At 35.1% G+C, this 24,068-nt stretch overlaps 3 protein-coding genes across 4 annotated transcripts; 1 reads left to right on the top strand and 2 right to left on the bottom strand.

Annotated features, from left to right (window-relative positions):
• Window positions 1-3,704: 3,704 nt before the first annotated feature.
• Window positions 3,705-4,992, bottom strand: IRX15-L (IRREGULAR XYLEM protein (DUF579)). The gene has a single exon (XM_021445548.2). It carries the CDS (start codon window positions 4,877-4,879, stop codon window positions 3,932-3,934), a length of 948 nt encoding a protein of 315 aa, XP_021301223.1. The 5' UTR covers window positions 4,880-4,992; the 3' UTR covers window positions 3,705-3,931.
• A 3,978-nt stretch (window positions 4,993-8,970) lies between these two features.
• LOC110429474 (Leucine-rich repeat protein kinase family protein) lies at window positions 8,971-11,856 on the top strand. The gene is given in 6 exon segments (XM_021445531.2): window positions 8,971-9,282; window positions 9,285-9,476; window positions 9,479-9,922; window positions 9,925-9,996; window positions 9,999-10,556; window positions 11,056-11,856. Coding segments are annotated over 6 exon segments (1,977 nt in total). The 5' UTR covers window positions 8,971-9,137; the 3' UTR covers window positions 11,622-11,856.
• Window positions 11,857-12,148: 292 nt separating this feature from the next.
• On the bottom strand, window positions 12,149-23,333 carry LOC110429473 (kinesin-like protein KIN-4A). Of its 2 annotated transcripts, none has more exons than XM_021445529.2 (26): window positions 22,840-23,333; window positions 22,103-22,249; window positions 21,838-21,987; window positions 21,420-21,673; window positions 20,595-20,782; window positions 20,385-20,509; window positions 19,746-19,782; window positions 18,961-19,052; window positions 18,617-18,721; window positions 18,414-18,527; window positions 18,114-18,207; window positions 17,784-17,896; window positions 17,315-17,413; window positions 17,125-17,238; window positions 16,904-17,020; window positions 16,727-16,807; window positions 16,065-16,136; window positions 15,629-15,722; window positions 15,523-15,554; window positions 15,055-15,152; window positions 14,874-14,972; window positions 14,496-14,717; window positions 13,946-14,108; window positions 13,462-13,620; window positions 13,080-13,382; window positions 12,149-12,653 (listed from the first exon to the last, which is right to left on the bottom strand). In XM_021445529.2, the coding sequence occupies exons 1-25, from the start codon at window positions 22,954-22,956 to the stop codon at window positions 13,170-13,172; spliced, it is 3,099 nt and encodes a 1,032-aa protein (XP_021301204.1). In that variant the 5' UTR covers window positions 22,957-23,333; the 3' UTR covers window positions 12,149-12,653; window positions 13,080-13,169. The 2 variants fall into 2 exon arrangements, with proteins under 2 accessions (XP_021301204.1, XP_021301205.1); XM_021445530.2 differs by having other exon boundaries at window positions 13,462-13,617.
• Window positions 23,334-24,068: the final 735 nt, after the last annotated feature.

Raw genomic sequence — 24,068 nt, 5'->3', positions numbered from 1 at the left:
AGCTTATAAACGTAAATTTACTAAATAGATGTAACTTAACAAAAGTTATTATTTTTCATAAGAGAGTTTTATAATAGCTTTTAAAATAAAAAAAACAAAAACAAAAACCAAAACCAAACAGGCTCTAAAACTCAAAATAATTTAAACTTGAAATGTAGCAAGACAAAAGATGATTCTATCATTATATAGCTTTTGACTTGAGATAATATGAACATGAAATGATCAATGCTAAACACAACCCAATTAATGTAATTGCTAGGGGTAAATAAAAACCAAATTAGATCAATTATTCATCAAAATCAAATGTAATTTGAGTAAAACAATTCAGTCTAATTGGTTCATTGGATCAATTGGTTGAAAATGTTTGGTCTAATTGATTTTTTGATTGATTCTCAATTTTAAAAATTTTAGACCAATTTACCTGAAAACCAAACTAATTTTTTATATATACTTTATATATATATATATATATTAATATATAATATTTTTTATATATATTAAAAAGAATTGATAGTAAACTTAATTAAAAATATGCTTAAAATTTATTAGTTTATTATATATACGTATACAAATCAAAATCATAGTAATTTAATTTTAGTGTTATATATATTTATTTATAAATCTGTATTAATATAAAATTACAAATTATATATTTTAAATGATATAATTTATATATTGATATTATAATATATGATAGTAAATATCTTACATATTAATATGTTACAATTATTATACTTTAATAATGTTTCGTAATATAAAATGTTATTAATATATAAAATTGTATAAATATTATATAAATATATATACATATATTTAATTTTTATATAAGTATTACTATAACTTATAATAAACTTTATTTATATAACTACGTTTAATAACTTTAGTTATCACTTTAGTTTTTATAACATATTGTTTTTAATTAATTATTATTTATACAAACTTTGATATAAAATATTATAATATATAAGTTGTATCATTAATTTTATATGTACATAATAAAGTAATATATTATATATACATATATTTAATTTATACATAAGCATTACTATAACTTATAATAAACTTTATTTATATGATTACACTTAATAATTTTATTAGTTATTGCCTTAGTTTTTATAACATATTATTTATAATTAGTTATTATTTATACAAATTTTGATATAAAATTAAAATATTATACATATAAGTTGTATCATTAATTTCATATATATAATAAAGTAATATATTATATATATTCATACGTAATGTATACATAATTTACATATTTTATAATTATAGATGAAATTTATAAGTTTTAATATTATAATTTATAAAAAAAAGTGATAAAATTGTGCTCAATTGGTCCAAAACTAAATGGATTGAACCAATTCTATATTTTATCGGTTTGGTCTTCCTTTATTTTTGGTTGATTTTTTAAAAATGTTGGTTCATTTAATCCTTAAGTATGGCAGATCAAACCACCTAATTCACCCATTTGCTCACCCCCACTAATTGCAACCTATAAAAACAGGCATAATAATTGAAGTTATTAACTCTTGTTATGCAATAAATATATGCACATACACAATACATCTTCTAGATCTAACATAAAGCTAGAGTTAATTATGCTATTGATACTTAAATGTTCACAAATTATATAATTAATTTGATATCAGAACTAAATAAATGTACAATGTAGTACTAATTTATACTCTATCTAACAAAATGCACATTTTACAGGTAAAATCCAAAAAGCTCACTTAAAACACTTCAAAACGACACTTTGGTCATTCTTATTTCAAAATGATGTTTCTGGTCCTTAAACTGTTAACACAATTAGTCAATAGTTAAAAAAATTAAACCTAATATTACATAAATATTTTCATATATAATTAAGTTAAGCATATTTTCTTTTTTAAAAATTCTACTCATCATTCCCTTAAAAGCCTTAATAAAAAAAAGTTAGAAAATTTTGATTTAAAGGTCTGAAAATTTGAAATTGTATCTACCTTGAAAACTATAAACTTATTTCTTGAAGTAAAGTCTGTTGTAATCGAAGTCCTTATTAAAAGAAAATCTTTTGTTTAATGTTGGATATTTTAAATTTGATGGTGTGAGTCAAAAGATTGATTTCTTACTTGTGATTACTAATTTTGTTGAAAAATTTTTGTGCAAAATTTGTTCTTTGAGAATAGGGATTAGGGTGATGTAAAAAATATTTTGATTTGATTACTAAATATTAAAAGTTTCAAATTTTTTCCTTTGTGTCAAATATTGAATTTTATTAAGTATTAAAGTCAGGCAAACTACTCATTCACAAATTTTGTTCTAAAATTTTTCTAAGTTTTAATTTTTTTCTTCTATTTAAAATATTTAATTTTATTAAATATCAAAATGAATTTTATAAAGTTTTGGAAAAGAATATAAGTAGATTTTTTTAATAGGCCATTTGTATCTTAAAATATTTATGTAGTTTTAGATATAATTTTTTTAAATTGTTGACTAACGGTGTTAATAGTCAAGATTAAAAATATAATTTTGAAGCAAAAAAAGACCAAAATATCCTTTTAAAGTATTTTGAGAGGCTTTTTGGATTTTACCTCACATTTTACTACCACTATCATTAACAAAAAAATTTTGAAAATAAAATAGTGATAAATTTGTAATTAATTTAATTAGAATATTTTAGGTCAACTACTTTTAGATTTGTTAATTAAAAAAAAGGCTACTTTTAGATTTGTTAATTTGATTAATATAAATTGATTGATATAAATAGGGGTATTGAGGCACTTTTAAACATTTTTGGAGTTGGCATTTATATAAAGGAAAAAAAATTATGGCAATTTACCAAAATCACAATTAAATAAACATCTCACAAATAAATTAAAGCATTAGCATGTGCAATTAATTAGGTCAATGCACGCACACTAAAAAATATAGGTCTCACTAATAAACTAAGGCATGTACATATAACTATATAGAAACTATATATATATATATATATATATGTAAGATTTTGATCCAAGACTCGAGAATGAAAGAATCTCATAAAAGAGTGCTTAACAATGAGCCAAAAGACAATCCCAACGTTAGGCACTAACCAGTCAAGCTCAACTAGTTGCATTTCTGGTCTTTACCAATGTCCATGTGTTTTAAATGCAAATGGCACAAAATTTTATATCTTTATGTCTTTTGGAGTTATTGATTTTTTTTCCTTGTAGGATGATAAGTTCACTTCAAAAACATATCAATGTACAAGCTAAAAAAGATATACTATAATTTTCACCAGTAGCTCTTGGGTGCATGATGGACATTAGACAGTCAATTACAAGAGTGAATTGACCTGAACAAAGTTTTGAAGTGGGAACAGCATACTACTAGTAGATTTGGCCTTTGTTTTTCCAGTAACCTTTCAAATTGGATTAGAACTTCAACATGTCGTCGTGGTGGGTGAGAGACTGCTAAATTATCTTCTGCCTACAGTCAATCTGGCTCCCAATTCCATCAGTCAGTCAGTCACCTCTTTCTTGGGCTTGCCGTCCTCCTTTTAAATGGGTCACCAGGGCCCTACTTTGCTCTCTTTTTACTTTATTAAAAACTCTATAAATTCAACCAATGTGGAATTCAATAGACTGATAAGTCTATAACTGTTCACAATTTGACTGTGAGTGCTCATCTGCTCTGACATTAACCCAAAAATGAACAAGGGGAAGAATTTAAAATAATGAGGATTTGAAGCGCTGGAACTTCTGATTCAATGAACTTAATGAACTTACATTTTGCATTGCCAAAAAGAAAAAAATTATTTTTACGCACACACCCCACCCCAAGAAAAAGGTCGATCTAGACAAATTTGAAATGATGATAAATAATCCATATTCACCTCTTTATACCATTTTTTGACCCTTGGGAACTGTATATGATGATCTTTATGAACTTTGATAAGTAATAACTAGGAAGATGAAGCTTTTGTTGATGTATTATTCTTGTTGCGACAATACTGGAAGCTGTTCTCTTCCATTCTTTCCACCACGAAATGTGCAAGCGTGTCATTGTGTTCCACCAAGTTTTCCCTGCACAAAAACTCATCCCCAGACATCTGCTCCACATCTCTGTAATAATCATGAACGAATATGTGAGTCTTGGGATTGCCCCCTTTCTTGCTTCTTGCTAGCACTCCGGAGGTAAAGATTGGCTGCATCCTTCCAGGGCCGTCGGGTCCATCTCCTCTTGGCCCATCAATCAATATCACATCCCAATCAACTTCATAAACATGGTTAGGCAAATCATTAATCCCAAGCTTGCATTCTGAGAACAACAGGTTTTGGACAGGCCTACATTCGTTGCGAATCTGTTCCTTGGCAGATGCTATAAGCTCTCTCGTTTCACTTATCTTGGTCGTGTATTGGACATCGAAGGCGTCGATTTCAGGGTGTATCTCTTCGAAATAAGCAGCGTAGTAGCGGTTTTCATCGATGAAAACTGTGCGGCCATTGTGGTTCAATGCCTTCCAGAGAAGGGTTTCTTGTGTTAGGCCAAAGACAAGGAAATTGCAAGGGGAGGAGCATTTGCGCAGGACGTCAGAGATTGGCTTGAGCTCGGAGTATGTCATGTGGAAACTGTCATTGGATTTCGAAGCATAATGGAGAAGGGTGTTGATGACATTTGTTGGCAACGGTGCACCGCCAAAGGCAGAGACAGCGGAGCTGGGGCCTGTCACGGTTGTGCTTGTGGCTATGGTTTTACCGGAAATTGACTCTCTGGTGTATATAAGTGTGAGAAGGAAAGCAATGGTAAAGAAAGAAACGAAGGCAAGGAGCCATAATCTATTAGAGCTTCCTTGTTTTTGGATATAGGGATGGAGGAGGATTAGCTTGGTGTTGCTGTTACTGTTCTTCATTTCTTTCTCCCTTTTCTTGCTCTAGAGAAAAGCAAGAATTCTTTTAGGACTGTTTCTTCCTCCTCTCTTGCAAACGTAAGAGAAGATTTTGACTCCTGAGAGAGCAGAGACAAATGTGGTTTGATTTAAAGAAGGATACACAGAAGGTTGAAGCAATAAAGGATTAGCCAACACGAAGTGACATTACAGACAACCTAATAATATTCTAGAAACCAAATTAAACCTCATGGAAAATAATTTAGTTATTTTTTTAAAATTGGTTGGTTTTGTTTCCATTGAAATCTTATTGGGTAGTGATGATTATTTTTGTTGAGGAATGGTGAAAACCTGATCCCACATTTGTTGTGGTTTTCAGAGCAGAGTGGTTGGACCAGGGGCGGGTGGGGGGGAAGGTAGACGGAACTCTTGTAGCGACCCCATAACTAATTACAATCCAAAAGTCGCTTTTGCTTCATCAATTTCAGGTTTAGTTCTCACGTAACCTTTTTAAAAATATACGATTTCTTAGATAATTAGTTACCATCGAAGGCGACCATTCACCTGCTGCAGATTCCCATTGGCAGAAACATGGCCTTGGGCGTTAGGATTATGCCAAATTCGCATCATTATAAATAAGATTAAGTGGGCTTTTTTTGGACTGATTCTTCCGTCAACAAACTATTTTGCTGGTTTTATATATGCCGTCAGATTGACTGCTGTCTGGCTTAAAGTTATATGAACAAAGTATTATTTATGGCCCATATTTTTCCATACCAAATTCCGCTGATCTGGATATGGGAGTAATCAGTTTAATTGGATTCCTAGAAAAGTTCACGGGATAATATTAAGAACAATGTGAGCCCGATTTTGGAGTAGACCTATGTTTTGACACCCCACCAACCCAATCCGTCAAGCTCGAAACCCCAATACCACCACGTTTTGGTTCCTATTTTTTATTCCAGATCATTTTGTACATGCAGTGTTGCAGAGGTGCATTGGAATTACGCCACAATGGCTCAACAGCTTGACTAGTTAACAGGCCAGATTATCAAATAACTTGTCTGAAATTTTCCTTTCAAACGAGGCTACAAGGAAGGGCTGTCAATCCTTGGAATGGCCCAAAAATGGGACAGGTAAAGTCGACCACTTGCTTTATGTTTAGGAACTTGTGTTTTTTCTTTTGGATTGCAAAGACAAAAATATGAAGCCCTGAACAAATCACTTTGGGCGTGGTCCATTGAATGAGCCCCCTCTAGTTGCCTACCCGGGTGTCCTCCTGGGTCTTACCGTCAAAAATTCTGGCTCTTTTTCTTTTAGTGTTCAATCTCGTGTCCTGCTCGTGACAGTGGGAACACGACCGTAAAGCTTGGCCATCGTTTTCAAGTGAAAAAATGAACAGATTCTAAACACAGCAAAGACAATCCCCTATGCTTTTTGGCCAAAACACGAGAAAATTTAAAGTTGAGTGGGAGAAAAGGGAGGCTTTGAGCTGTGGCCCAATTACCACTATAATTCGCATGAAAAAACAACACTGACATGACCTTTGTGGATTGGTAACGTTCACTCTTTGGTCAAGAAAGCATCAATCTTTCCTCAATGAGATGGAGCAAAGAGAAAAAAAAATAGAGTGAAAGATTAGAAAGAGAACAAGCAAAAGAGGAAACAGCATAAGGGTCTTGGTTGTGATAAGAAAGGCACATGTTTCAAGTGCGTTAGCTTAGAAAGATGGGGCAGATGGGATGGGATTTTCAAAAAGGTCAGGAGAAGATATCCTGTGAATGATGAATATTAATGCAATATATTATTAATTTAACCCAAAAAAAAAAAAACAACCCATTGCGATTCACCCAACTCACTACTAGTGGAGACAACATGGAGGCCGCAGAAGCATGAATTTTCCTTTTATAATTCAGAAAGGTTTCCTCTCAACAAGCAGACGTGAATTTGGAGAAAATGATAAGTGGGGGATTTGATTGCCTTGGTATCATCATTCATCAACAATAGAATTATTAGTATTACTTTATTTCACAAGTTTATATTTATCTATTGTGGGCGCCATGGCATCATCAAAGATGATTGAAGACTTGGAATTTTATTTTTTTTACATTTTTACACCTGCAAAGCACGTTTTCACCCTTTTTAAGAAGTGGGTTACTTTAAAACCCATTTCGAAGTGTTTTTTCCTTGTTTATTTGGTTAACATTTGGAGGTAATAGAAGCACTCTAAATTATAAAAGAAAAAAAAAAGAATTCCAAAGCAATATCATTTTTTATGCTCTTCCAAAGGGTTCACTGACCATTCAATATATATATATATATACATAGAGTTACAAATAATATAAGTTAAACTGCAATATATTTTACATGCATGCATGGGGAACTGATCCATTCAATATATATTAACCAAATGCAGCAAATTAAACTCTTTAAAGCAACCTTTTCCATCTAACAACATGACAACAGGCCAAACAGCTTACAATAATTCATGGCACTACCAAAAAAGCTTAAGTCTGTATTAACCTTTCAAACAAACAAGACTAAAGAGCTTAACTTTATATCCATTCTTGAATTAAATACTAATTCTTTTTGTTGTATCATAAAAATATGTTATAATAGAGAAATTGATCAACAATGAATTGAAAGTAACAAAGATCTTATGATGTAAGTATGAAATAATTAATTAGTGTATATAAAAACATAATAATACTAATAATAATAGATTGATAACCACTAGTTATATATATTTGTAGGGTTGAATTGATCATGTCAATCCAAGTAATGAGTAGCACACCAAAAAATAAGAAAATGAAAAAGAACTTAATCTTAAAATTTTGCTTAAAGCTAAAAATAAATAATGCCTCATTATTGTATGGGGGTAAATGCAATAATAATAATACTACAAGACAACTTCACTCAATCATGAAACCATAGCTAAATTAGCTGGCTCTTTTCATGTTGCCTACCTGTTGCAACGTCAGGCTCAGGGCCTTAGCCCATCAGCCCCTAGGGTGGCCCGGCTCTTTGGACTTCACGGGCCAACCAATTTGAAAGCTGCTTGTTTTGTTTGACTAACGTTTGACTTCATCCCGACTCGAATGCTTGTCCTGGTTTATCACACTGGGTTTCCATGCAAACAACAAGTGCGTACGCTCTCCCATCGGCGCGTGAGGAACCCTCTTATTAACTTCGGCTGACTATTTTGATCCTTTGATTTATTTTGTGGACCAAAGTATACATTAATTATACTGTTATTGTACGGAATCTGACTGTTGTAGTTTCATTTATTTTGAGTATTCAAAAAACAAAAAAACTTTTTTACTTTCTAAAAATAGTAGTACATCTCAAATTTTAATATTATTCACATATTTTTTTTGAAAATTTTAGTTATTTAGAACGAAGATATTAAAAGTATATTATAATACTCATTCCATCTCTTTTTTTTTTGTCTTTATTATTTTCATAGAGATTAAGTAAAAAATTTAACTTTTTTTATATTTTATATTAAAATTTGAAAAAAAATATAATATAGATGTTCAATACTTTTTAATATGAAAAAGTGAAAAGATATAAAAAAATAAATTTATAATATAAAAAAAGTACGAATATTAAATGTCTAAAAAAAAATAAAAATGAGGTCACTCAAAGACATTCCAAAAAGAAAGATAGACAAAAAAAAATGAAACAAAGAGAGTATCATGCAACATTAAAGAATTTAAAACTTAATAAAAATGAATTTTGTCAAATATAATATATAATATTTAATTTTGTTTTTTCTTTAGCTTAATTTTGAAATGCTTCTTTGACTGGGAGCAATTAAAAAATTTAAACATTTAAGTCACTACCAAATAAAGAACAGAATCCCTTCTTGTTTTCGTTTGAATATGTCAATTAATGTGCTTGGATATCATATACCACCCAACAACTTCCACTATTTATTTTAGTAGCAACAAAAAAATATAATGTATGCATCTGGGTCCCTACTTCCCACCGGTTACGTCCTTTTCTAGTATATACCCCAAAAAAATAATTTGAAAGTTTGAAGGAAGGACACGCGCTGGTGATTGGGGTAGAGAAGGGCAGAAGTAGAACAATAATCTCCCAACATCAAAATTCCTCCATTCCCCACCTTCACGTGACTCTCTCTGACTTCCCAGTACCCAAATACAGCTGCTGCTGCCGCTGCTACCACTGCTTCCTTTCCTTCCCAAAGCAATAAACAAAAGGGATATGAGAAAACCAACCTACAACTAGAGCAAAGCAAAATCCAAACACATAAACAATGCCCAAAGCCAACTCCCAAGCTTTCCTTCCTCTCTTCTTCTCCTTCTTCTTCTTGACCTGCTTTTCTAAGCCTATCACTTACCCTCCGCAAACCAACTTACTCCTCCCATCCGACGCCGTTTCGATCCTCTCCTTTAAATCCAAGGCGACCTCGATAACAAACTCCTTTACGCGCTCAACGAGCGCTTCGACTACTGCCAATGGCGAGGCGTCAAATGTGCTCAAGGCCGTGTCGTCCGCTACATCCTCCAGAATTCCGGCTTACGTGGCATTTTTCCCGCTAACTCCCTCACGCGCCTCGACCAGCTCCGTGTCCTCAGTCTTCACAACAACTCGCTGTCGGCCCGATCCCCGACTTGTCCTCTCTTTACAACCTTAAATCCTTGTTTTTAGATCGTAACAATTTTTCTGGAGTTTTCCCTCCGTCGATCTTATTTCTTCATAGGATAACTTCCCTTGATCTTTCCTACAATGATTTAACCGGTCCGATTCCGGCTAACTTAACCGCCTTGGACCGGTTAAACATCCTTCGGCTCCAATGGAACCGTTTTAACGGAACGCTTCCGCCTTTAAATCAATCATTTCTTCTTATTTTCAACGTTTCAGGCAACAATCTTACCGGAAAAATACCGGTCACGCCGACTTTATCCAAGTTTAATACGACAGCTTTCTCGTTGAACCCTAATTTATGTGGGGAGATCATCAACAAAGCCTGCGCTTCACGTGCTCCTTTTTTCGGTTCTTCAGCGTCGGGTCCGCTAGGGCAAAGCGCGGAGGCCCAGGGCGCGGCGGCGGCGCCACCAGAGGGATTGTAGTTCTACCCCCGCCGTCATCACCTAAGAAGCACCAGAGAACTGGGTGGTCTTAGGGTTTACTATCGGCATTGCTTTGATAATATTTTCAGTTTTGTTAGCTTTAGCTTTGGTTAGAAAACAAAGCGGTAAAAAGAGAGTAGAGTCAAAAGAAACAAAGCCAACAACAGCTTCATCAGAAGTGACGAACTCAAACCTAGGAAACTCAAAAACCCAAGTAGTTGAAGAAGTTTCGGATAGAAAAATAGTGATACCCGAAATTCAAAAGCTGAAAAAGAGTGGGAATTTAGTGTTTGTTGCTGGAGAAGTCGAAGGTTACAGTTTGGAACAATTAATGAGAGCTTCAGCTGAGTTGTTAGGGAGGGGTACAATGGGGACCACGTATAAGGCGGTGCTTGACGGGCAATTGATTTTGACTGTGAAGAGATTGGATGCTGGCAAAACGGCGGTAACCAGCGGTGAAGTTTTTGAGCGGCATATGGATGCTGTTGGAGGGCTTAGACATCCCAATTTGGTGCCGATCAGAGCATATTTCCAAGCCAAAGGAGAAAGGCTTGTAATCTATGATTATCAACCCAACGGAAGCGTTTTCAACCTCGTTCATGGTATGATTTTAGTTTTAATTTTTCTTTTTTGTCTTTGGTTCTGAGTTTACTCAGTGAGTTTTATGGCCGAGTTGATGGCATTTGGTTACAGTTGCGGCTGTGGGGTTTAAAATGAACCAAAGTGGGGCCAACGTTTGTGAAGAGGTGTTTGATTATTGGTGGGGAGGAGTGGGGTAATATCTGGGCCAATCAACCATTTGTTTCTGGATGAGCTAAACGAGCTGAAGTTATGGCGAAAAAGTAGTGAAAGTAGTGAGAAAAAATTGCTGCAGCTTTTAGAACATGAGTGTCCTGAAACCGACAATTACGGTGATGTCTTTTTTAAGTCAAAACTCTGGAATGTGACCACAGTAGCCTTCAGTCAGTTTATTTCAGTTTCTGTTAATTTTATTAGATCGAATTATTGCCAGGATGAGTTAAATTCTTGGAGAATATGAACAGGTTCATTGAAGCTTTAGGTCAATCCATTGCTGATAACTGATGCTAAGATTATGAACAGGTTCGAGATCAACAAGGGCAAAGCCTCTTCATTGGACATCATGTTTGAAGATTGCAGAAGATGTAGCCCAGGGCCTGGCTTACATCCACCAAGCATCAAGGCTCGTCCACGGCAACTTGAAATCCTCCAACGTGCTCCTTGGGACTGAGTTCGAAGCCTGTCTCACAGACTACTGCCTTGCTGTCCTTGCAGACCCTTCTTCCACTGAAGATCCTGATTCCGCAGCCTATAAAGCTCCTGAGATTCGAAAATCCAGCCGCAGGCTCACCCCCAAGTCTGATGTTTATGCTTTCGGTGTATTCCTGCTGGAGCTTTTGACGGGTAAACATCCATCGCAGCATCCGGTGCTGGTGCCCCATGACATGCTGGAATGGGTCAGAACAATGAGGGAAGATGATGGCAGGGAATATCACCGACTTGGAATGCTCACCGAAGTTGCAAGCGTTTGCAGCTTGACGTCGCCGGAGCAGAGGCCGGTGATGTGGCAAGTGTTGAAGATGATACAAGAGATCAAGGAGAGTGCAATGATGGAGGATAGTGCATCATTTGGGTATACATTACAATAGGATGCGTCAACATGTCTTGAGGCAAATACTTGTTGGAGTTCATCCACAATGAGTTTCGGTATGAAATCAACCATGGGAATTTTTATGTGTGGACTGCTCAAGCTCTGCTGCGAATTTTATTCTTCTTTGTATATGACGATCCGATGTCATTTATTACACCTGATATAGTTTATAGTTTTATATGATGTTTACCAAAGGCTTTTGTTAGCAATTTTTGACATAAGCTTTCTTTCAACTCAAGCATTCATTCTCAAATGCAACGAGGATCATGTACGAATCAAAACATTTTAGGCCAGCAAACCCATAAACTCAGCACTTAAATCTAAATGGTACAGGTTGGAACGTGGCCGATGCAATCCACAATCTGGACTGCTGAGACGCCGGAACCAGACTCGTAATTCTGGGTTGCCTCTGCCCTAAGAACCTGCCCTGAACCCAACCTACTCGGTATTAAACATTGACATCATGGCAATTCCATCAACCGATAATGGCCGATTTTAGGCAAGTAGCCGGGTATATATAATTGGTTTGAAGTTCGAATTACCTTCCTTTAAAATTTAATTAAATAATGGAAATATAGAAAAGGCACTCATCCTAAAGAAAAGAAAAGAGAAGAAAAATAGAATCAAGCGTTGTATCTCTAGAACAAGTTTAGCCAATATCAAAAGATGACGTAATTATATATACAAAAAAAAATAACAATTGGAAAGGTCAATCATACAAAAACTTTGGCAAAGGAAAATTTCATTTTCACGATAAAGAATTAAACAATAAAAAAGAAGACTACAAATAGTCAAGCTCTTCATGAACTGCAACACCCACATATGTAACCATGCGTAGTCAGCTACCATCCACTTTCCAACCACATTCGATGCCTACCACAGCATACCCACATGCTTCGATGTGATGATTCACCCCCCAAAAGTATTGAAACCCAAACATTAGCTAAGTACGTTGCAGAAACTTCGTGTTTAGACATCTTGGCTAAGACTATGGCAAGCGCCGTGCTCTTCTTCCCTATTTACAACACGCCTGCATTGATCGAAGAAGAAGAATTATATTAAGAAATGTAAATTTTCATTGAGCAAGGACTTCACTACAACTGAAGGGCACCAAAGCAAGACAGAAAAGGTTCCTCAAGTATTTTGTAATGTCAATTGGAAATAGTTTCTAGCAGTGCAGGAGCCACAAAAAAGAGTTAATTATGTGGAATCAGTTCAAGCAGCAAAATGTGTAATCGTCCAGGAGAATGGGCTGGCTGTATAGCCTGTCAGGCATGGCTCAGCTGTCTACGCTTCATGGTCACAAAGCACGAAAATGAATCAACTCTATCAGGGCATAACTAAGGTTCAAGGTCACAGAAACAAGGAAACTCTATCAACCATACCAAGACATGAGTAAAACTTCAATGTTTTTCATTGTGTCAACAAACAATTAAATTAAAACAAAGGAGATTACCTGCATTTATTTTCTCTGTAAGCCATGCAGATTCTTTATGCCAGTCATGATGTATATACAGGCTAAAGAACGCTGATGAATATAAGCTCATTATATCAGTTCAATCAGAGCCTGTGCACGAGGCCTTGATCTCATGATTGTCTCATCACTGTGTTTGATCCATTCTGAGAGTTTCCATGGCTTCTGCCATTTCCATCTGAATTGAAGCAACCACTGGTGATGACTTCTCTTCCACCTCCAGAGTTTTCCAGTTTGGCCCATGGTTGTCAATTTCTTCATTGACAAATGTCCAACTGGTACCATCTGCAAACACAAGATCTCTACTTTCTTGATCAAGCAGAAAGACAGCAATCCAAAAGACGGTATGGAGCAGATAATTTACCTTTCGTGACTGATCTAGAAATGCAGCTGAGTCTCTAACAGACCCATTAACAACCCCAGGTGTAAATTTCAGTTGCTTGGGGGCTGGGAGTGACATCGGTGAAAGGGGACCGCTCAAATCATCCGCAAAGTGTTTTGATGAACTGCGAGAGTTCCCCTGCTGAATTCCATTTATTAGGTATGCGAATAGATACTTAGAGGCACGTTATAAAGTTGAATGTTATTGGATCCCTAACATTTGAGTTTGATGACAACAAAACCATTTCTAGCATCACAAGTTTCAAAAGATCACCCAAGGCTGATAGTTCCAACATTACTAATGGAAAAAGACACAAAATTCCGAAGGATATTTAGTAATCATGGTCACTTATGGAAATCTTGATGCACCACTAGGATGTGCTGCCTTAAATTCAAATGAGAACATACTAGTGTATTAGACTTTAAACCTAACAACAAAAAGTGAACTGCAGAGATGGTAATCTCACCGAAGCTGATGTAGCAAGAGCAATAGCAACAGCTTGCTCCCTCATCTTTTGCTCCTTCACAAGCTCTTTTTTCTGCGCCTCACTTTGCCATAATAGGGCTGTGAGATCCTTCAGTTGCTGTTTGAGGTCCTTAATCTCCAAATCTTTCTCCTGCAACTGGCATCTGTTTATACAGTTACCATCAAAATTAGCATTCAAACTAAAATTACAAATCTTTGTAACATTGGGGTAAAATAAGTATAAAGAGATGTATGTGTAGTCATTGTATAGCCCGAATGTGCAAAACAAGTAATCTGCCCCTGACATCCATATTTGAGTTTGTATAAAATAGTGTCAAAATATACTAGCTTCTCATATGAGTGCATGACAATGAGAGCCTAGGTATTTTTAATATCTTGGCTAGGAACACATTTACAGTTGCATTTAACCAGCTAAATATAACTTATCTTAATAAAATTCAAATATGGGCACCTTACGTCAGATAACAAAATGCAGCAACAGAAAGACCAAGTTAAAAGGAAATTATTCAGATTCTAGTTTGTACAAGCACCTTGCTTCTGCGGTAGCATTAAACAAGTGTTGAAGCAAGTTCTTTGCATCATTTATTGAGCGCACTTGATTCCACCGCCCACGACCAACCAAACCACGCTCCCTTTCTTCTGCCTCTGACAATTGTGAAGCCATTGCCTTGAGCACATTTGAAGACATGCTAAGCATGTGCTGAAGGGAAGCTCTTCTTTCCATTCTCGCATTTGGTGACATAGATAACAATCTAATGACAAAGTATAAGGAAATCATAATTAGTTCAACATAGTTATCTGAAACACTTCCATTCTTTTCATAAGATTCACTATTAAGATATAATCCCAGCATTCCATGATATTTTCAGAAAATATAAAAAATAAGTAGATGACATAATCATATATACCTAGACTGTCCATTGTTTACTCTGTGAGGAATGTCACCGTTTGAAGACAACTGATCCACTTGTTTCAATAAGGTTAACTCCTCTGTCAGAGCAGTTTGCCTACACAATGATTTAAATATCAGACTTTCACAAAGCTTATAACAGATACTAGTGTAAGGGAAACAAAATGTTGGATACTTACACTTTGGTCTGTTTCTCATATTCAAAACGAACTTCGCGCACATGCACCATTACCTCTAGCTCATGATCAAGCCACCTTTGCACAGATTTTTCATTGCTCTAAAGATCCAAAAATCAAATTGAAAAATAGCCAACATCAGCTATGAAACTTAAATAGCACACAATCAACAACTAGCTCAATGTTGGACTTAGAGTTGCCCATTCCTTTTTATGATCATGTGATATAAAAAATTGCATCCTCAACCACCCATTATGATTAATTTACTCCATATTTCCCATCTGCGTATACTACACATTTGCTTTGTAACCAAAATATTTTAAGACCATAGTTTGCACTGCTGTCACTTTGATCAGGATTAGAAGGCTACCCTGAATTACACCAATCTATGAACATGCTACTAGATTGAGCAGATATTTGCTGACCCAGAGTAACAAACTATGAGTAAATGCTTAATTACAAATCATTTACCTGTCCATTTGGTGCATGTCCATTGTGATTAACTGAAAAGATTAACAACCAATTAGTATATCAAAGAAAGAATCAACATAAGTTCAATTCACAAAGAAACATTTACCTGAATTGTCACGTGTGGAAGACTTCCGTGCTTCTAACAACTCTTTCAGCCTTTTGGTCGCCATTGCTGCTTCTTCTGTTTTCCTTTGAAGAACCTGCAGGAAAAAGTTTGATCGTTGGTCAATGAACTGATAAAACCTTAACAACTATTAGATATGGAGTAGCAAAAGAAGCATGCCAAAAGGCATGTCCCAAAGATTTATGTATGGGGCAAAATCCCTTAGAAACTTGACTGCATCAATTGTCAGAGTTCTCTGTGTTGCCCTTCAAGGAATTGCTTATATGACCAGATCAGGCAGGGAATGAATAAATGCTATGTGCGGCAAACCAACTTGGCACCCTAAAATGGGTATAAAAGGAAGCCCCATATTCTAACACTTCAGAACCAATTACAGCACAAATCATCAAAAACTAACTGTGCCTGTCATGATCCTTACCATTTTTTGGCGCTGATTCAATGCTTCAAGTTTATGCCTTTCGTACTCATTCCTCCTTCCCTCTTTTCTAAGCTGCTCAAGAAAAATAAAAGATGAATATTAAAGTTAAAAGCATTAAAGAATAAAATACAACAAAGGATACAAAAGACAAGCATGACTAGCAGAAGTTACTTTCTTTAGAGCAATGGAAGGCAAAGTTCACTTGCAAAAATAGTTCAAGTGTCTATTAGATGGCAAGATTAGGTCAACAGGAAATATTAGGGGAGAAAAAAGATCCTAATGTAATGTCCATGTAGAAAGTCCAGAAGATAAAGTAGTTCTTTGAGAAACATAATGCTTTGAAGTGGTGAATAGAACCTCTTTTTTTCTTTTGGATAAATTGTGGATAGAAACTTTGATGCAATGGTGTGACATTATGTTGGATGGGAGCACATTATATGGTACTGCACCCCGCTCATTATAACTTCAACAAGATCTAAAAAATAGTTGCCAAGTAGTTAAGGCATGCTCAGTTGCTATTAACTCCAGCTTGTGATTCATCATATTTCATAACTGAAGCAAATCTGTTTTTGACGTATAAACCCTTCTGTGTTTAAGATATGTGAAAAGATACTTGAAAGGAAGCTGGAACTATGTTAAGTTGTTCATGAAAAGCGAAGCACCTGCAGCAATTCCTTCTCACGAGAGGCCTTCCATTGTCGAAATTGCTCTGCCTCCTGTTTTATTTTGTGCTGCAATTGAACCTGCAAATAGGGAAGGCACATTTCCAAAAATAGTGAGATATTTATGCCGCAATGTTCAGTTGCAAACATGGAAATATCTCTCCAGTAAAAACTAACTTTTTGTGCCTTAATGCACTGTATTTCTGCTTGCAACCGTTTTGCTGCTTCATCACTTCTTTGCTTTTGCTTTAAGAGCTCAACCTGGTTTTCCTGTTTCTTCTTGAGATCAATAATCTGAAATTGGAAAGAGAAAAGAAAAGAAAAGAAGAATAAGATTCAGCAATCAAAAAGAATATTGGCTCGTAAAAAGTATAATGATTGGATATTCATGATTTTACCTGTGCCTCAAGGGCTTTAAGTTTCTGCACATTCATCTCTCGAGATTTTTGCATTTGTCCATCAGAATGAGCAGCACGGTTCTCAACTGCAACTAACAAACGATCTCTCTCTAGCTGTGATTGTGTCATATAAAATTAGGCATGACACAAAGTCATATTAAACAACAGAAACTGAAGAAGGTTACATTACCTGCACAATTCTTTTTTCATCCTCAAGTTCCATGATTTTCTTCCGAAAGTGCTGTTTTAGTGCTTCAGTGTCAGCTCCCCCAACAAGTTTCATCTCAGACTACACAAAAAATAAAAACCTGAATTAGCCCATGAGAAGACCAACTTAGTTCCGGCCATCCACCAGAAAACAATAAATTTATTTTAGAAGATGGGAAAGAGCTGGTTACAGATGCACATTTAATGCCTTTCCATAGCGTTTGAACAAGCAAAATGCTTCGTGAAAAACTATTGGTAAGCATTGAATATGATGAAAAACAGATTCAAAAAACCCCACATTGTCATCTCTTTTACTACGTAGGGAAAAATCAATATTTATTTTCTTCCCAAACATGTATATTCGGAGTGATAAACACTCTCTTTTAAGCTATAATCAGTTAATTAGTGATTTATATGTCTGTGCAAATTAAAAACAAAGTGCTTAAGTTAACCTCTTTCTGCTCCAAGCGCTTGTTTAACTCAATCAACTCCCTATCCATGGTATTCCTCCGAAGTGCATGCTCCAACTCTTTTGCGACTTCATTAATTTCTTCAGGACTTTCGTCTGCAGAAATCAGCAATATCACATTAAGAAAACTGCATTTTTGTATTCTTGAAGAAGAAGAAGAGGATCCAAAGGAATTTTTAATGTTACAGAGTAACATAAATGTTATCTATTGTACAACCACCAACACAAACTGGGATTGGAAATGGATTTTCATATTAAAGGACATTTAATTTTAGTCTCAACATGATGCTATTCAGCTAAGTAAGTGGTCTACCTGACACAGCTTCATCCATTTGATAGTCAGATGAGTCCATACTCTGAAAGCCCCTCTTATGTCCATCACTTTTCATTAAACATGAGTGGCCTTCCTGAAATATGGAGCAAGAAAAGGGATATAACTTCCAAGCTCGCAACTTTCTTTTAAGTAGGTTCTTTTAATATGAATCAACATAATCCATTAGTATCAAAGAAAATGATCCAGTTCAAAGCATATAAGAGTACTATCATCGATTTGCAAAGACTAAGAAAAACCAGGGGAAAAGGTAAAAAGCAACTAGATAATTCATCAACATACTTGAGCATCACTTTCACAACACTCTACAACAGCACGTCTGCTACGGTATTCATGAAGTTCTCGACAAAGATCCTCATTAGTAGCCTCCAGCCAAGAAATTCTTTCTTTGAGAATCTGTTAAGACATTTTATGCACCATTGTTGTCATATCTCCATAAAAAAATGATTCAGAAACCAGTATGTTGACAGAAATCAGGAAATTACCTTCATATCTGAAGTACGTCCTCCACGAGCACAAAGTTCTGCTTGTAAGTACTGTAGCTGCTGACGCATTTTTTGCATCTCATTGGATATTAAATCTCTATTCACCTGTCGAATAAACAAAAACCTGACAGGTCACCTTAGCTGATTTTTCATTATCCAATAAAACTGGTGTGAAGATCCAGAAGTTTTAAAGAAAAGGAAAGGGTTGCAGGGGGCAGTAATTTATTTCAAATCAGGATATAAAAACCTCAAAACCAGAAAAAGGTTTGAAGTAGTTCATAGTAAATAGTGTAGGATAGAATTACAACAGAACTAGTCATAAGGAAATAGCCTAAAAAACTTACAACAGGCTTATTCTGGATATTGCGAGCACGATTAGCATATTTCAGAGTGTTAAGACTTTCCTCTGCATTGATGTCTGCTGGACTGATACAAGCTGGAAATGAAATTGACATTTTATAATGCTACATAATAGGAGTATCAAAAAATTTAAGCAACCAAAATCAAGATTTTGATGAACATTCCTAATGTGTTACCCAACACAAGATGAAAATTAGAGAGATCAAGAATTAAAAACATGATTAAATAATTAGGAAGCAGAATATATGCATAGGCAACATATATGTGTCTACAATGTGCACCAAGCCTGGGAAATTCGTAGCCCCAGAAAAGATCTGAATCCAACCATCAAATTTTAGATTTTGTGAACAGAAGTTAGATTTATAATAGCAAACAATTATTATTGGCCAAACAAACAAGTAGAAAAGGCATAAGCCAAAGTAAGAAATAGCTGGATCCTGATAAGTTCAGGACTTCAGGTATGTAAAATTATACAGCCTTCACATTTTTGTTTCTCTTTTGTTGCCACCTTAGTTTCAAACACACAGAATATCTTCCTACAAACACAGATTATTTGTATGATTGGGCATAAGATCCTATGGATCAAAACTTAGTTGTAATCAAAGAGACTTGAGAATAAAGACATCTTGCTTAAAAAAGTAACTAACGGGAGCATAGATATCATGTGTGCCAATATCATTTTTCTGGCGAAGAAAATAAAAAGGTCTTTATAGATTGTCCAAAAACACAGTTGATATAACCATTATAAGTCAGCCATTTGGAGATTTACCTATCATAACAGTTTTGCTGTTTCCACCAAGTGAATCCTGACAAAACACAAATCACACCAGATCAGAACAACAAGACAAGAATAAGGAAGAAATTAAGCGGGAAATAAAAGTTTTGTAGTTACTTTAACGTTCCTAAACTACAACCCTTGTTAATAACACTAATAATCTGGGAATTTAATTGTCAACTTATGTAAGATTGAGTCCAATAACATAGAATTTTAAGATCATGTACCAAAAACCTAGACACCGCTGTATCACAACAAAGAAGTGTACAGCCTCAACTTGACATCTATAGTTGCAAAAAGAAAATAAATGATTAGATGGCATTGCTCTTACAGCTTTACAACACAATGTTACAATATGACGTACGCTATACACCGATGACCAATATGTCTTAAGACTTTATAAAAGCATCTGATATATAATGAATTCAATAAGGCTCAGCGATCACAAAAACTTGGGTGGAAACTCTTCTGATTTCCTTAGTTTAAGGGTCTTCATATTTGTGCATATGAGATAATTGAGCAAGCTTGAGATTACTATAAACTTACATATGCTTTGAAATCAGGTCATTTCTTGGTCATCTCAATGTCATCAGTTCAACTTACTTACATGAATCAACAGAAAATAAATCTGACCTGTAAGAGTCGAGTCAGTTTACTGTCTCGGTAAGGAACATGCATGCCTTCTTTACGCTTTTTCTCATCCCCAAGGGCACTGATGACATTGCCAAGTGCAAGAAGCCCTCTATTAATATGAATACCTGTTCATGAAAATAGAATGGATATTTAACATTGCCATCAGCCACAGGAAGCATGTATGATAAGTTTATAAGCATATTTACGAACCTTCTTTTAACCGAAGACCATCAGAACCTGTTCTTTTTGCTCGTTCAGATCCAGCAAGATCCACCAAATGGAGCTTTGCACATAAATACTCTTCACCCATGTCATCGTCCAGAGTGTCGTTACCAGAAGAAACTGATTGGATTTTGCACATTTGTTCTAATGTGATCGTGAAGATGGCATGGGATCGACTATTGAAATCACCCAGAATGGAACCACAAGTTATTAAATTATGAGATTCACATATAGGTTACAAAATGAAATAATTCAATCCCAGCAACAAGGTATATGAGTCAAAACCACGTTTCTCTTAAAATTTTGGGAAAAGAACCACAATTTATTTGCAACTAAAATGTGATATCGCAAGCAAAAGGTCAACACATAATTATTCAGCAATCAAAATTACCAATCTTAAGTCCACTCTGTGAATGTCCAAATCATAAGGATAGTGCTACTTCCTTTTACAAATTCCTAGGTATTTTAACCATAAATTGTTTAGCCTATTTGACCATGCCTGCACTTCCAATCTTGTTTTTTGTAGTAGAACTGCTTTAGAAATTTGGAAACAGTAGAAATATATACTATTGTGTATGCACTGATTGTAAAAAGAAAAGTAGCCATCACCAGTGCTAGTCATAGTGTTTTTTGCCCTTGCCATTGACATTAAGTCTCAGAATATTTGAAAACATTCTGTCAAGCCATCTCTATAGTGACTCAATGGGTGGAAAACCAAAATGCTTCAAGTTCAGATATATAATAACCTCTACAATCAGTATAAAATATTTCTTTTGAGAAAGAAGGGAAAAACAACATATGTGGCGGTTTTACCTTGACTGGTTATTCATATTTGTGCTCCCCGTTGCCCTACTTATTGATCCTTGCTCCAGGCAAGTAGCCATTTCTTGCAGTGTGGTGACTGCAATTTCAGTTGATCCAGCTAGTGTTATAACTCCATTTGATGATTCACGAATTTGTAGTGGTGGCCTTCCTGGAACTGTAACTTTCACAGCATTTCCATTAGGAGTAACGGATTTGCTTACAGGTTCAGAATCCAGTAAATCCCTCACTTCTTCCTTCAGGATCTTCAAATTCAAACCATCAAATTAGGTTAACCCTCAGAAATGATTTGGTATTCATTCAAAAGAAGCAAATTGCGTGACTTTATTCTCAATTAATTTAAAAAAAATTTACAGTGACTCTAGAGAAGTTTCATATCATTATCACAAGCAGGTAACAGGTAATCTACCTCTATGAAGGAAACATGCAGCTGAAACTCTGTTTGGTGCTTCAATGTTTCAATTTTCTTGAACAATGCATTCATAGCTTGAGGAATCAATCCTGTTTGGCAACCATCTTTCATGGCTGTCCCCATGGTATATGTCTTCCCAGATCCCGTCTGCAGCAGTTGCACATGTCAACCGTGAACATAACTACCAAAACATAAAAATAAAAAGAAGAAAAAAAAAACTTCTTTAACTTAAGAGCAGCTCTCGTATATCAATCAACATTACCTGACCATAAGCAAGTACAGTAGCATTGTATCCTTGGAATAAACCATCAACAAGAGGAGCAACGCATTCTTCGAACATGGAAGATGACGGAGAACCGCCATTTCCGTAAACATGATCAAACGTAAATGAATGTGTCCCAATTTGCACCTGTACCCAAAGCCCAAAAACAAATACTATACTGCTAAAGTAATCGTCCCCCAAGCTCAAATCAATCAATTATGTTTCATCAAATCTAAGGTTATCAAAAAAAAAATAAAGGAAAAACTCACTTGGAAGTAATAAAATAAAAGAAATAGTAATAACTCCAGTTAACGCTTTTGAGTTATGCCGTAATTTTTAGCTGCGTTATTATTAAACACGGGGGAGCCGCTGTACTTAAATATACTACTCAAAATAAACTTGTACTTCACCAGAGCCTTTTCTACTTAAATAACTGCAAATTTAGCATAGCGTTAAGTAAATTCAGTGCATGGGATACACGATTTCTGACAACTTTGACCTTCCAATCTTCTCTCTGTCTATTAAAAGAAATGGATTTACAGAGAAAATTTTTTCGAGCTCTGCATGGTTTATTTACACTCCAGCAAAGTTTTAAAACCCAAAAAATAACGAAAAGTTAATATGAAGAGAATCGTATGCTAACAAAGAAAGTTGATTAAAAGAAACATTTCTAAAAAATGCAGGAATGTGAAGAAAAAAAAAACGAAGAAACTGAAGCTAAACAGAGTAGTGAGTACCTGAGGCTTTCCACTAGTAACAGTAACAGATTCTTTACAACCTTGAGTTCGTTCGTCCCCGATTAACGGCCTAATATGAACTGCGACTTTCACCGAGCAATTCTCTGCTGCTTCCATTTCGAACAACAAAAGAATCCAGAGCAAAATGCAGATGCAGAAAACGAAACCAGAGCCTCAACTTTTTTAATTTAATTTCTCTGAAAAAGAGACTGATCCCAAACTCATTGCTTAATAAGCTCGGATTACGATTTTACAAAAAAAAAAATGGCGGAGGCGGTGGTGGAAGTGGCGGTGGTTGGAGTGGAGGCGGGGGATATCGGATTGGTTTCGAAAAATAAAAATACAAGAAAGAGTAACAGAAAGGAAGAGAATGTGAAGACAAAGACAATAACAACCGCTAATCGATTTTTCCTTCTCCTTCACTGCTCCTATTCCTAACTTCCACCGGTGAGCGTTTGTTTGGTTTAATTAACAAAAATCCTTTTCTTTTTCTTTTTTACCCAATTTGCCCTTCGACCCCATCATGGTCCGCCGCCCTTTTATACCGGGAAAAAGCGAAATACCGGACTACGCTTTTTTTTTAATTTATTAAATTAAAACTGGAAGGCAAAAATCAGCGGTATTACTAACTAACTGTATTTAATGCATCAAAAATTACGTGTGAGTTGTTTCTGATCACGAATTTTGGAGGAATTAATGGGGCTGGATTAATCGTTGGCTGGAAGGATTAAGGCTGACCACATGGATTTTGGGATTGCTTAGTTTTGTGAGTTTGTGACATTAGCAAGGCTGAATTATTTGGCTACGAATTGAACATTATAGGATACTAAAGTTACAAGGTTGATTCAAAAAGTGGAGAGAAAGGGTGACGTCATGCATTTTTAGTTGTTGTATAATAAATGTTAGATCATTTAAGTTGGTTGCTATACTTTTTTTTGTGGAAGAAAATTTGAAGTTCTAGATTATTTAATAACTAATTATATTTAATTCATAAAAGTGCATGTAAATTGTGTTTAGATTACAAATTTTATTTTATTTTTTTTAATTTAATGAAATCGTATTAAAAAGTCTTGAGAAAGATTAAATCGTGATCACATGAATAATAGATTGCTTAGATTCGTGAATGTGTGACAATAGCAAGGCTCCATTATTTGGATCAAAATTGAAGCCTATACAATACTAAAGCTAAAGTTTAATTCAAAAAGTGAAAAAAAAATAAAAAGATAATA

The sequence above is a fragment of the Theobroma umbraticum genome, unplaced genomic scaffold, assembly GCF_002168275.2.
Source record: "Theobroma umbraticum cultivar Fairchild unplaced genomic scaffold, ASM216827v3 scaffold_44.0, whole genome shotgun sequence".
NCBI classification, from domain to species: domain Eukaryota; kingdom Viridiplantae; phylum Streptophyta; class Magnoliopsida; order Malvales; family Malvaceae; genus Theobroma; species Theobroma umbraticum.
This window is presented reverse-complemented; position numbering and strand designations above follow the sequence as displayed.

Coding starts and splice junctions, on each gene's coding strand:
- IRX15-L (XM_021445548.2), bottom strand. CDS start 4,879: ATGAAGAACAGTAACAGCAACACCAAGCTAATCCTCCTCCATCCCTAT.
- LOC110429473 (XM_021445529.2), bottom strand. CDS start 22,956: ATGGAAGCAGCAGAGAATTGCTCGGTGAAAGTCGCAGTTCATATTAGG. Junction 17,414..17,783: donor AGCGCTTGGAGCAGAAAGAG/GTTAACTTAAGC, acceptor TTTTTTGTGTAG/TCTGAGATGAAACTTGTTGG. Junction 14,109..14,495: donor AATGCTACCGCAGAAGCAAG/GTGCTTGTACAA, acceptor CTGTATAAACAG/ATGCCAGTTGCAGGAGAAAG.